The sequence below is a fragment of the Artemia franciscana genome, unplaced genomic scaffold, assembly GCF_032884065.1.
Source record: "Artemia franciscana unplaced genomic scaffold, ASM3288406v1 PGA_scaffold_58, whole genome shotgun sequence".
In the NCBI taxonomy this organism is placed as follows: domain Eukaryota; kingdom Metazoa; phylum Arthropoda; class Branchiopoda; order Anostraca; family Artemiidae; genus Artemia; species Artemia franciscana.
In genome coordinates, this window is record NW_027062698.1 from 259,625 (window position 1) to 274,190 (window position 14,566).

General features: G+C 37.4%; 1 protein-coding gene across 3 annotated transcripts in view; it reads left to right on the top strand.

Annotated features, from left to right (window-relative positions):
* The window catches only part of LOC136042036 (chymotrypsinogen A-like), a 100,501-nt gene extending 85,940 nt beyond the window's left edge, over window positions 1-14,561 (top strand). For all 3 annotated transcript variants that reach the window (XM_065726893.1, XM_065726895.1, XM_065726894.1), the window contains 2 exons: window positions 3,869-4,059; window positions 14,316-14,561. In XM_065726893.1, coding sequence (XP_065582965.1) covers window positions 3,869-4,059; window positions 14,316-14,480 — 356 coding nt within the window. In that variant the 3' untranslated portion in view covers window positions 14,481-14,561. The remainder of the gene's footprint in view (window positions 1-3,868; window positions 4,060-14,315) is intronic.
* Window positions 14,562-14,566: the final 5 nt, after the last annotated feature.

Here is a 14,566-nt window from a genome sequence, read left to right on the forward strand (position 1 = left end):
GCCTGCACAAGCAAAAGCATGAGCCTGCAAAAGCAAAAGCCTGAGAAAATTAATCTGAAAAAATGGGTAAAGACCCTCTAGAAGTCATAGACTTTTAATGAAAATCACACCATCAGATTTATAGTATCAAAGAACCCTACTGTAAAGGTTTCAAGCTACTATCTGCAAAAATATGGAGTTTGGTATTTTTTTGCCAGAAGAAAGATACAGATGCGTGTTTTTTCCCAGAGGTGATCGTATCAAACCAGTGGGCCTAACAGAAATGAAAAGTTCTAGTGCCCTTTTTAAGTGACAAAAATGGAGGGCAACTAGACCCCCTCCCACGCCACTTTTTCCCAAGTCGCCCAATTAAAATTTTGAGATAGTTATTTTGTTCAGCATAGTTGAAAGGCCCAATAACTATGCCTTCGGAGATAACATGAAATTAAATGAAAAACAAGTTTTTTCGTCAATTATGACGAATTTTGAGACAAATCTAATAAGGATAGCGTTGGTGGACTCTTCTGATCATTTCATGTTGCTTTCTGAATTAAAAAGTGAGCTTAAATCGAAAATTTTTTTTTACAAAAAGCCACGGTTACTCAATAAAAGTACGCTACGACTATTAAATGAAAAATTAATTATTACGAATGATAATGGACCTTTCGAATCTGAAGATATGAACCACGTGATGGATTTATTTTTAAAGCAGTTTAAGGAAATATTAGATGAAAGATGCCCGGTAAAAGAGGTAAGTCTGAGACGTTATCAATCTCCTAATAAGCCGTTGATAACCAAAGGCATGCTACGATCTATAAAGATTAAAAATCAATTATTCAGGAGGCAACTTAACTGTCCATCTGATGAAAATATTTCTGGATTTAAAAGGTATAAAAGTCAATTGTCAAAAATTCTTCGTTTGGAAAAAAGGAATATTATGAACGAGAGTTTGAAAAAGTTCGTTTCTCTCCGAAAAAGACTTGATTTCTAATTAACGAATGCCTTAGTAAGAGGAAGGACCAAAGTTTTCCAGTTGAAATGTGCATGCCTGAAAATCAAGTACCTCTTAATGATAAGAAGGAAATAGCAGATGCTCTGAACCAGCATTTTGCTAAAATAGGGGAAAAAACTGCTGAGTCTGCGGCCTCATCAGGGTCAAGTAATCAAAGTAAAAATGATTTTAGAAATTTCCTTCCGCCATCACACGATAAGTCAAAATTTTTAACACCGGTTACTGAAGAAGAATTAAAGAATTTAGTTACGCTTTTGAAAAATGGTCATTCTGAGGGTATTGATGGATCATCGACATTTCTGTTGAAGGAAATACTCCCCCAAATCTCGCACATTTTAGGTCATATCAATATCACTGATCTATATTAATAATCTAAATCTATATTAAGTGATCTATATCACTTTTATGTCACTGATATATATTAATTACTAATGTAGGAAAACAGTCTTCCTTTTCTCCTTCTGTCTTTTTTTTTGTGCTGTTGCATTGGTGATTTCTTTTTTCATTATAATAAACCTGGAATTTAAAAATGGAACGTTTCCTTCCTCATTAAAAGATTCAAGAATATTGTCTCTTTACAAAGGAGGAGAGAAAACAAATCCATCAAATTGTAGGCCTATATCGTTGTAGGTTTTTCTAAATTGATTGAATGTTGTCTGTATAATAGAATAGTGCGTTTTTTAGATCATTTTGAAATTACAAATCATTTATCATTTTGAATGATAAATAACCTTCAGTTCGGACTTTGCAAATGTCACTCTACCGTTCATACGATCCTATTGCTAGCACAGTATGTCCATGATATTCTTGACCGTGGAAAATTCCAGCTTTCATTTTTCTTGACATTAAAAAAGCGTTTGATTCAATATCTCGTGATATTTTAATGCATAAGATAGATCATTACGGTATAAGAGGGCCAGCAAAATCCCTAATAGCATCTTATATTAAGGACCGTTCTCAGTTTGTTGATGGAGGTGATGTTTGATTTGAAATGACTCGTCAATCTAATACCGCTGGTGTCCCGCAAGGGTCAATACTTGGTCCCCTACTTTTCTTAATTTATGTAAACGACCTATCATTGAAATAATTCAATGATAATATTTGGTTTAAATTTGCAATTTGTGGATGACACTGAGTGTACTGTCGCAGGGAAAGATGTGAGCTGTTTGAAACTTGCATTGGAAGAAGCTTTCAAGTTCAACCATCTTCTATTGTGGCTTGAGTCATATTACCTAGCTCTTAACGCTGATAAAACAAAATTCGTGGTTTTCTCGCGATGTAACGCTGCAGTTCTTGAGCTTCAACTAATTGAATCAGGTGATTTTAAAATAAAGATTTCACGAGCAGCCACAATGCAATACCTCTGAGTCCTCCTTGACTCTAATCTATCATGGAAGCCTCATATATCTAATCTGCGGATGAAATTTGGGAAAAATACAGGGATAATACGAAGACTCAGGTCATCCCTTCCCTTTGAAGCAATGAGATCATTTTATTATGCACTTATTTATTCTCATATAATGTTTTCATCACTTGTTTACCTTAACGCATTTAGTTCTCATATTGTGCCACTTCAGAGACAACAGAACAAAGCTTTGCGGGTCCTTAAGAGCTACTTGCCTTCCTCCAAATTATATTCAGCGAAGTCGTCAACAGATTCTCTGTATTGCTTCCTTAATATCCTTCCTTTAAGACATTTTGTGACGGTTGAATCTATCCTCTTCAAACTTAAGTATGACCGTGGTTTGCTTCCCTCTGTTTTCCGTTCCTCGAACCTTTTCCCACTTAAAAGTATTGACCACGGACATCTAACTAGAAATTTCAATAAATATATCAGCCAAGAATAATAAATGAAAGATCAAAATTTTCTCTTCGAAACTCGGCAATTCGGTATTGGAATATTTATACGTCTACATAGGATACTTCAAAATCAATTAAAACAACTAAACGAAAACTTAAATTTATGTTGATTTATTGAAATTTGTTTGTGATAAGTGAAGTGTTGTTGGTTGGTGGGGGTTGCCTTTGGGATGTTAAGTTTGTTCCAATTTATCTGGTTTTTGATACAGGACCTGGCATTCTCTAGGGTTCTTGAAATTATTTATTTATTTTTATGTTTATTTCGCTGGACGTGTCAACGGGTAGTGTTGTGGACCGGGCAATTTACGGGAGAATATGTTTAATTACACTTGTAGGATTGTATGTAGTGAAGTATGATGTTGTATTTATTCAAAGAAATTTTTTTCTACCCCGTGCATTACGAATTTGTCTTTTCATCCGGGCTCTGGATATTTTGTAGCTTATTTTATTATTAAAAAGGACCTGAACCTGAAACACAAGGGTCGTTTAATTAGAACAATAAGCAGCTTTTTTTTAAGTGCCGAAAAACTTTAGCGTGAAGAGCGGGGTGTTGAGGAGGGGGCAGCCCCCCTCATATGCATTTTTAATGTGTGTTCGTTTCAAGTTTTAATATTGCCCCTTACTTTTAATTGAAAAAACTTGTTTTTCTTATTTAATCGAAGAAGAACTGATTTAACCTCCCTTGTATTTTTCCGTTTATTTAAGACGATTTTACATTCCTTCCGAAGGGTACAGATCTCTAGGGGTTCTGCAACAACTGCGGAATTGGTAAATATGGTTTTGTCACAAAATAGATGGAATATAGTTTTATAATATTATATCAGCATACTAAGAAATTAATTTATAAGACTATAATTTTTATAAGCTTTTCTAAACTCCGCCGGGAAAAAAGCTCTTATATATCTCTCCAAAATAGAATTAATTTGAGTTAGCAAAAAAAAAGAAAGAAATTAGATCTAGATACGGTACTTGATTGAAGGGAATTGGATGTTTGTACGATTTTTCATTCTATTACAGGCAAAATCCACAGTGAGGTGAATGGGATAGTCAGTGGTTTTGGAAAGATAAACAGCCAGAAACGAACCTCATTTCTTAATTGGGCCGATGTGGTTATTTGGGCAAACAGAAGATGTGGCAAATCTTGGGGTAGCGAGACGCCTATAACACAAGTTTGTGCACGAGGAAATAGAGGACAAGATACGTGTGAAGTATAAAACAATTTTCAATTTATACCCGGTCCGTTCCTAGGGTTGGTGACAACCAGGACAAAGAAAACCTCAGAACCTCTTCCCGTGATAAGCTTTTTGTAAACTATCAAATGACTATAGTGTAGCCTCACAAAAAAATTCACCCTGGCCCCCTACTCAGCCACGACACCCGGGGTATCTTGTCCCAGTCGCCACCCACCTTTTTATTAAAAAAAACGTTCAGAACAATTGCGTATGAGCTGACAGAGCAGAACTCATGAAACCAGCTAAACATACACAAACAAAATGAAAAATCAAACAGTTCGTGGTAACGAACTGTAGTAAGGAGCGACCTGGCTAAATAGTAACCTAAACTCTACAAAAACGCGATTTTGATACTAATAGATACATCAAAAGAATAGGACTTTTTTTGCTGATTTTAAATATATAAGTATTATTAGATTTAGTCTTACTCATCAAAAGTTACGAGCCTGAAAACACCCCCGATCACGGGTGCGTCTTACATCTTAAATAACCTTAAAACGCATTTACAGCGAGGTAAGATGGACTGCATCCTCCTGTAGAACATCTCGCTGTTGAATTGATGAGGTGATACAACTAGTGGGTGTGATGGGGTGTGGCGTCTCACTGGTACTTCCATTCCGCGTTACTCCACTCCAAATCAACTGCATTTTTGAAAGAATTATTCGATTCACCAGTGACAGTCTCATTGGAAAGACTGTTCCAAGTTGAGACAGGACGCACTGAGAAAAAGTTCGTCCTCTCTCTGCGTCTGGAGTGCTCCTGTCGCAGCTTCATTGAGTGGCCTCGTGTCATAGTGGCAAGGGAGGGAGTAAAAAGGGAGTTAGCCATGTTGTTTTGGTACATTTTCTTGACAAAAGTGACATCTCCTCTGTGCCGCCGGTAGACCAATGTGGGTATCTTTAGGCGACACAGACGTTCATGGTAGGAAAGCTGCTGATGTGGGGCACAAAGCTTAGTTACTCTTCTCTATACGCTCTCAAGGGCTGCCACATCTCCCTTATATTGAGGATTTGTAACGGGGCAGCCAAACTCCAAATGTGGTCTTACAAGAGCATTATATGATTTTCTTATTACCAGAGGATGGCGTTGCACTTGTTGCATAGTGTGCTCATGGACCTTAAACTTCCTGTCAACGATCACCCCTAAGTCTCGTTCACTCTCAACAGCTTCAACTTGTATACGTGTGCCAGATTTATCCAGCATAAAATATGAAATCTGATTGTAGTGAGGACCCATATGAAGGACTTTGCATTTTGATGGGTTGAGCTCCATCATCCAGGTGGAAGCCCATAAGGAGAGACTATTCAAGTCATTTTGCAGGGTTCCATCGGCAATTCCAATTAGTTTGCTTTAATCAACGTAGAGAGTGATTGGGTTTTGTAGAACATCCTCACAATCATCAATATATATAGAGAGAAGAGTATGGGGCCAAGGATGCTTCCCTGGGGTACCTCGCATATAACTGGTGCAGGATCTGAAAATATGGGGTCTCCATTGTCAGAATAGTTCATGACCTTCTGGAGTCGGCCAATCAGAAACGATCTTATCCACTCCACAGTGTCAGCATGGACTCCATTTGCATAGAGCTTATGTAAAAGATATTTGTGGACAACTTTATCGAAGGCCTTGGCCTGGACGAGTAACAAGACATCAACTGCTTTACCTTCCTCAGTTAATTTAGTAACTATATCATAAGAGTGGATCAGGTTCGTCTCAATGGACCGACTCCTTCTACAACCATGTTGAGATTTCGACAGTAAGTCATTTTTTTCAAGGTGGCTAATAATAGCGTCATTGAAAATACTTTCGAGCACTGCAGAAATGACTGATGTGAGACTAATAGGCCGGTAATTTTCAGGGTTATTTTTATCTCCCTTCTTGAAAATTGAAACTATATTGGCCGATTTCCAATCAGCTGGTACCATCATCATCCTTATGGACATCTTAAGAATATCAGCCAGTGGCATGGCAACAAGAGCTGCAGCTTCTTTCAGCAAACTTGAATGAATGCCATCGGGGCCCCGGGCCTTGTTCAAATCCAACTTATTCAGGCGCTTGAGAATATCATCCGCATCAATCACACAGAAGGCATTTCGTAGACATGGTTTCTTTCTGGGAAAGGGGGAGGAGGAGATACTAAAACTGAATGAGAGAAATTAGCGGCAAATATGGCATTTAAACAATTTGCGATGTCTGCGGGGGAATAAAGCACAGTAGCATCAGAACGCCTATTAGGATTTGAGCTGGAAACATACTTCCAAAACTTTTTAGGGTTTGTTTTTGCACTAAGGGCTATATTTACTTCATAATCACTTATGATTTTACGTGTGAGATTTCTCAGCTTGTTACGGCATTTCTTGAAATCAGCAAGATGATTCTCCTGTTTTGATTTCTTGTATTTCTTCCATGCCTTATTCTTACTCTTAATGCCTTCTCTTACCTCTTTAGTGAGAAATGGCAATGTTTTGGTTTTCTCTGTGTATGTTATGGAAGTAAATTGCTTCTCAACTGCAAGCAAGCATGACTTAAAATTGAACGATGAATCATCCACATTATCACTAACAATCAAAGATTGCCGATCAACTTCAGACAAGTGTTCTCGGATTTTATCATAATCTGTATAACATCTTTTTTTCATATTACTTGGCCTAGTGGAAACCAGCACCGAAAACATAACACAATTGTGGTCACTAGAGCCGATTGCAGGTAAATATTTAATAGACATGACTGTGTCAGGGTTATTTGTAAATACCAAGTCAAGTGTAGTTGGGTTTTGACCATCTCTATAACGGACTGGTTGATCAATCAGCTGAGTGAGGGCGAGATTTGCTACCGAATTCAGAGTTGTTTGGAGTTGTGAATCGGTAGCTGTCAACCCATATCACATCTGGCATTTTAAAGTCACCAGGAATGAAAACAGAATTTGAACTAGATGAAGCTATTTTACTCACAAGATCAGCCACGACTTGGTGTGAATCATTAGCATTAGGTGCAGAGGGGCTTCGATAAATATTTCCAACAATTAATGTCTCTTCAGGGAGCTGGCACTCAACACATTCCACCCATGGATAAGCACCAACATAAGGGAATAAACTCAGTATGTTAGTTTTAAAATTATTCTTCACATAAATACCAGTGCCTCTCCTGCACCCATTCGAACAAAAATTAGAAAATACGTCATAACCATCAACTGCAATATGGGAATCCTCAAGCATTATTAGTGAATTTTTGGGACAAACTTCTGTAGCACAAAAAATATCAATATTCTGATTTGCTAATAGCATCTTTACCTCTGGCAGTCTATTTGTGATACAGTCCAGATTTGAATGCATCACTTTCAAGAATCTTCTATTTCTTCCTGGATTACTTAATGCCTCACCACATTGGGGGTGCGTTTCACTTCCTTCAATCAGCGGCTCCGCTGAGCGTGGTGCTGCATCTGCATTCATGGATACTGCTGTGTGGTAAGAGCAACTTAATTCTGATAACAAAGCACTATCGGCAGGAGAGACACTAGAACTTGAAGACTTTGAACTATTTACAATGGCAGGAGTCGAAACGATCGACAAGTCACGAATAACCAAACCAGTCTCACTAGCCTCACTTCTACGCTTCACTTCTTCAACAAGTCTCTTTCTAAGCTCCCTATCATCTCTAGAAAAATCGCTATGAAACTGGACACTCTCCTTTCGTTGTCTAGAGATCTGAAGAATCTTCTTCTTGATATCCCACGAAGAGACCGATAAAATGAGCGGGGCAGGTCGAGATGTGGTACTGGGTCTACTGGTTGAAGCATTTATCCTTCTAACATTCATGATTGGTCCAGGGTCAAAATCATAAGATGAGCGAATCATATGGGTAATTGCACCAGTTTCATCATCAGCTGGAACAATACCATATGAAAAGAATATTCAATCTACGATTCTCCCTGTCCTGTTCAGATCTGATTACCTTCCTCACTTCTGCGGCAAAATTGGGGTTTGTACTTGATATAGTTTCATGAACAATATTACGCACATCTTGGGTACTGCATTTTGAGGATAGCTGAGACTGAATCTCCTTCACATCGTTGGATTTCCGCTAACGACTCTTTTAAGTCCACTTTTAAATGTTCGCGTAGCTTACGTAGCGAATTGTCAATCACTTTCTCAACACTTGAGCTAGATGCAGACCTGTCTGAATCATGAACTTTGCAGAGTGTGCATCGCCATTCACAACCAACTTTGTCAGTCATTTTTGTGAGAAGTTCGTATTCATTGGATGTCAGCTTCAGACACTCTATGCACAGCCATCGCTTACAATCGTCGCACTTTAGAGCGGATGAATGTTCATCTAATTCTTGAGAGCAAGCTGCAAAAAAGTCAGTTCCCTTAGTAGGGCTAATTTGCTTCCTTTTATTTCGTGGCGGTGGCATTTATTAACTGTCCAACTGCTGGCAACTCTCTCCAACAAATTAGTAAGATTCTGGCTGACAGAAACTATCTCGCGAAATTTAGTAAATTCAACGCTCTTGGCAACGCTGCTCTTGGCGTAGCCCAAATAATGTAAGGGGCCAGCAATCTTTTCCTTTTTTTCAACTAATGACGTAACAAAACGACTATTCACTTCAAATTAAACACTATTTGTTAACAAAGACATAAATATAAATGGACTGCTGGATATTCCTCTTCCAAATTAATTTTTCTATATATGTCTAAATTCGCCACTGCTATTCCACTAATGTGGAATAGAGTCTGGTGAAATTTATTTTATGGAATATATATATGCTCAAAAATGTCAAAAAACGAACACTTACAGGCGTGGGGGGTATAAAATGACCCCCGTTAATTTCGACATGCAGTATGTCTGGTATCCGAATTGCTTCTAGCTCTAGGCTTCTTCGAACTGGGAAATTAATTACTCTTTTAATAATTTTCACCCAACAAGTCATGCCAGTGTGATTCGTTTTTCCCAGTCTTTATTCGTTTTTTCCAGGGGTAATCGTGTTGACCCAGTGGTCCTAGAATGTCATGAAAGGGTTCATTCTAATGTAAACTCAAGTTCTAGTGCCCTTTTTACTGATCAAAAAAGTTGGGGGGCTTCTAGGCCCCTCCCACGCTCATTGTCCCCCAAAGTCACCAGATCAAAATTTTGAGATAGCCATTTTGTTTGGCATATTCGAAAAACGTAATAACTATGTCTTTGGGATGACTTACTCCCCCACAGTCCCTGGGGGAGGGGCTGCAAGTCACAAACTTTGACCATTGTCTAAATATGGAAATGGTTATTGGGAAGTGTACAGACTTTTCAGGGGGATTTTTTCTGGTTATGGGAGAGAGTCGAGGGGAGGGGGTTATGTGGGATGATCTTTTCATGGAGAATTTATCATGGGAGAAGAGAAATTCCATGAAGGGGGCGCAGGATTTTCTAGCATTCTTAAAAACAAAACAATGAAAAATTAATATGAAAATGTTATTTAACTGGATGTAAGGAGGAGCATTAAAACATAAAACGAACAGAAATTATTATGCATTTGAGGAGGTTCATTTCCTCCTAAGCACCTCGCTCTTTATGCTAAAGTATTTTTTGTAATTTCAACTATTTATTCTACGACTTTTGTGATTCAGGGGTCATTCTTAAAGAATTGGGATGAAATTTAAGCTTTAGTGTAAAGAGCAAGGTATTGACGAGGGGGCGAACCCATTCATATACGTAATAAAACTATACGAATATAGAAGCCGTTTTTAATATAAGGAGCAGTTTTTTTTTATTGTTTTAAAAACTAGAGCTGTGAGAAAGGGTCAAACTTCAGCGTAAAAAGCGGGGCGTTTAGGAGGGAGCAGCTCTTTTCATATACGGAGTAATTTCTGTTCGTTTTAAGTTTTTATGTCGCTCCTTACTTTCAGTTGAAGAAAAACTTGTTTTTTTTTAATTTAATATATGATAGAACCATTTATGTGGTCCTATAACTAGATTTGAGATTTAGACCATAAGCCGCATAAGCTAAAATAAACCTATAGATTAAATGTTCTTACCGTCACCAATATATGTTTCTCTTTATTCTGGTCTATTCGTAGTTCGGTTATTTATTATTGTCGTTCTTTCCCCATATTAAATTAATTTTTTTTTTCAACTGGAAGTAAGGAGCGACATTAAAAAAATACAACGAACAGAGACTATTACGTATATGAGGGGGTAGCTCCCTCCTTAACACCTCGCTCTTTAAGCTAAAGTTCGAAATTTATCCCAATGCTTTGAGAATGACTCCTGAATTATAAAAGCCGTTTAATTATAATAAAAACCTCCTTGAAAAATGCTAATGAAAACATTAGCGTAAGGAGCGAGGTATTGATGAGGGGGCGAACCCCCTCATATACGTAATAATTTCTGTTCGTTTTAAGTTTTAATGTTGCTCCTTACTTTCAGTTGAAAAAACTTGTTTTTTGAAATTTAATTTCTTATTGTGTTTTTGAATAATGCTGGGAAATCTCGCTCTCCCTCCAGTGGAAATTCCCTTCCCTTATGAAAAATTACTCTATGGAAAAACACCATCACGTACCCCCCCCCCATACATAAGAAAAATCCTACCTGAAAACGTCTGTGTGCTTCACAATAACCAATATTATATGTAAACATTCGGGAAAGTTCAAATATGCAACCCTTCCTCTGGGGACTGTGGGGGGTTAAGTCATCCTTTAAGACATAGTTATTAGGTTTTTCGACTCTCTTGAAAAAAATGGCTATATCAAAATTTAAAGCGTTTGCTGAGTTTCCTAGACGCGAAGAAGTTTTTTCATCGGCACCAATTTGGTTTTCGGGAGAAGTGCTCAACAGAACACGCATGTAATATGCTTCTTCATTTTGTACGACAGTCTTTAGACTTCGGCCTTATCCCTGCGGCAATATTCCTTGATGTGAAGAAAGCTTTTGACAGCCTCACACACGAGATACTTATTGGTAAGTTGTCGCATCAAGGCGTTCGTGGAGAAGCTCTGTCCTGGTTTTCTTCATTCCTAACTGGCCGATCCATTGCAGTTGAAGCTTCTGATGAGCATATTCCAGTCGAATATGGAGTGCCACAAGGCTCAGTTCTTGGGCCATCCCTTTTCCTCATATATGTCAACGACCTCTATCGACTATTTAGCAACCCACGATCTGATTTCTGTTGTCATTTGTGCCAGAAAGGAGATGCTGTGGTTGAAGCCTTGGATACGCCTGGTCAACATGAAGAACTCTTTGCATTCGCCGACGACACCACCCTGGGGGCTACAGCACCTGATGAATCATCTCTTATCCTCAAGCTACAATTGATGGCAGAAAATATATATCGTTGGTTTGATGCAAATTTGTTAGCTTTGAATGTAAAAAAATCGTTTCTTCTTATATTCTCCCGCATAGGCAAAAGCTGCCCTACAGTGACAGAGCTTAAAACATCTAAGGGATCCATATCCCGCCCAGCTGACCGGTTTATTCGATTCCTTGGGATACTTCTGGATGAAAATCTATCTTTCAAACGGCATACTGAGTCAATGAGATTAAAGGTTTCTCGAGGCCTTGGAATTATTCGAAAGCTGAAGCGAGTCTTTCCTTTCTCTATCCTTCGTCTATTATATTTCTCTCTTATTTACCCTTATTTATGCTACTGCTCGTCAGTGTGGATGTCAACATTTCCATCTGTACTTACACCTTTACATAATCTCCAACTGAAAGCAGCAAAAGTTCTTCAGTCTACCACCCATATTTCTGTTGAACTTCTGAAGATTAAAGATATTCATACATTACACCTCTCTTTCATTGCGTTTCAGTATTTCCGTGGAGACCTTCCATCAAGTTTTTCCGGGCTTTTTGAAATTGTTCGAATTGTCAGTCCTTATGAAACTAGAAACAAGGATGATGTGCTAGTGCCATCCACCCCTGCAGTGCGCTCGGACTTTGGTCTGATAGTTGCTGTCGGACGTGCCTGGAATTCCATTCCTGTTGGGATTCGACGGTCCTGTACCATAGGATCCTTCAAGAAACGGTTGAAGAATTTTTTAATAAAAAAAAAAATAAATTAAATTATAATATTGATCAGTTATTTATATTGTTTAGTTATCAAGATTTAATTTATTTATTTAATTATTTAGATTGAATTTATTTATTTAGATTTGGATGGTGTGAGTGTTGGATCCTCGGTGTATAGGCTATATATATTTTTTTTTAATTTTTTTTTGTAAGTAGGTGGTGCGGAGACCGGTTGTACTCGGGTGAGGATTGGTGAGTAGATTCTAAATATATTTTAAGTGTGAATTTAATTAATAGTTATTTATGTTTTGTTTTGTTGTTTTTTTTCCCAAATAACGGGCCATTGAGCCCTTTGGGATATTTTTTGTTTATAAATGGATGGATATTGGTAATAAAAGGAACTTGAACTTGAATAGGGTGACTTAGGAGGAAAATGAGCGTGGAAGGGGGTCAATTAAAAATGGCACAAGAGTTTTTGATTTCCGATCAAACGAGCCTTCTTCCAATCTTATTCGATTACTGGTTCGATATGATAACACATGAAAAAACAAAATAAAAAAACAATTAAATAAATATGCGTCCGATGACAAAAAAAAACAAAAACAAAATGCAAAATACAGTACGGTTTTCTAGTATGCTGAATCTGATAGTGTGATTTTCATTAAGATCCCTAGACATTTTAGGGTGTTTCCCCCTTTTTCAAAAATTCGGCAAATTTTCCAGGCTCGTTACTTTTGTTCGGTACCATTAATTTTGACGATTTTACATATTATGAATAAGAATCAAAATCTGATTCTTTCGATGTATCTATTGCTATAAAGACTGTTTTTTAGTTTGGTTACTACTGAGGCGCATCAATCCTTACTTACAGTTCGTTGCCATGAACTGTTTGATTAATTTGACCGCATAAATGCAGACAACCGGCAGACTTGACGAATAAAACTAGTAGATGAAAACTCGTATTTAATTCGGGAAAGAGCCTAAGAATTCGTTAATGATTAAGCTAATGAATAAATTAGTCCCGAGACAGGATCGTGAATTTTTTTCGATGAAAGAGTAAAACAGTTCTTTCAGTTTAGATTTACATACAATCTTAAATTTTTAAAAAAAATACATTTATCTATTTTTAAAATATATTTTTTTTTTAAATACATATTCATAATGTATTTTAATGTTTGTGTGACTTTAGTAATACTGTGCATACAAACCACTTGCATTTGTTTTTATTTATAATGTTTAGTCTGTGAAAAGCGACTTCCCCTAATTTTACCTTGCTCTTTGAACCGCAGAAATGAAGGCAAAAGACGTATTTACAAATACAACTAGTATGAACAATAATATAAATAAACCATCTTCTAGGAGGAAAAAAATAGTTTTCAAAAAAAGATTATAAAGGGTATTCATAAAATACGTCTATATAAAGGCAACATTTTGGAATTCTGAAGGAGTTGTACTTGTAGACTTTTCAAAAAACTTTCACTGGAACCTATTACGTAGAAGCTATGAAGAAATTTAAAGCAGAATAAGCTAAAAAGCGTCCAGGAAAGCTCCACCGTGGAATCGTCTTCTAATACGAAAACGCCACAGTGTATCCTTCACGCGAAACTTTGGGAAAATTTCGGAGAGCTTTCCTGCCACATCCACCTTATAGCCCAGATCTACCCCATTTGAATTTTCTCTGTCAATGCTAAAAGAACGGTTGAAAGGCGTCCACTTCAGTCAAAATCCTTCCACTTCAATAGCAGCGATGAAGCAAAACAAGCAGCAAAAATATGTCTCATAAAAAGGGTTCCAAATGTCTTCAAAAAAGGAAGCACCACTTACAAAAGTGCGTGACCTCGATGAGGCTATGTTAAAAATGGATCAAATGCATCAGAAAGGTTAATAAGGAATCACAAAATTCCCCGTATTTTCGAATGCCCCACGTAGGATCTAGCATAAATTTCGGTAGCCCCTTACAGATCCTTTCTTTAAGTAGAAACAGAAGAAATATAGTAATATCAGGGAAAAACCCTCACCTTGTCTTATCCAGCATCTGGAAATGTTCCATCGGGAGTTCTTTGTATATCAAGTGACTCTTCAGTGGAATGAGGAAGTACACTGTTATGCTCTTCTTTTTTGCTGCTTCACATGCATTAGAATTAAAGGGAAACAAAACTAAAACTATTACATTCCAATTTATGCAACCCAAAACCCATCTATAACCTTAGATATCTTTAGACGAATAAATTAATTCCATCATCTTTCAGGGCGACAGCGGTGGACCACTCATTGCCTCCACTCGCTCCGGATCATATGAATTGGTTGGCATCACAAGTTTCGGTGATACCTGTGGCTCCTCCTTCCTGCCGGGCGTTTACACCCGAATTTCAGTATTCCTTGAATGGATGACATTAGTCATGGCCCATATATGACAGCTATAGGACTATCATGAAAATTAAGTTATTTTGTATATTATAAATTTAAATTGCGTATATTAGATGCAGTCATTTCTATGCGT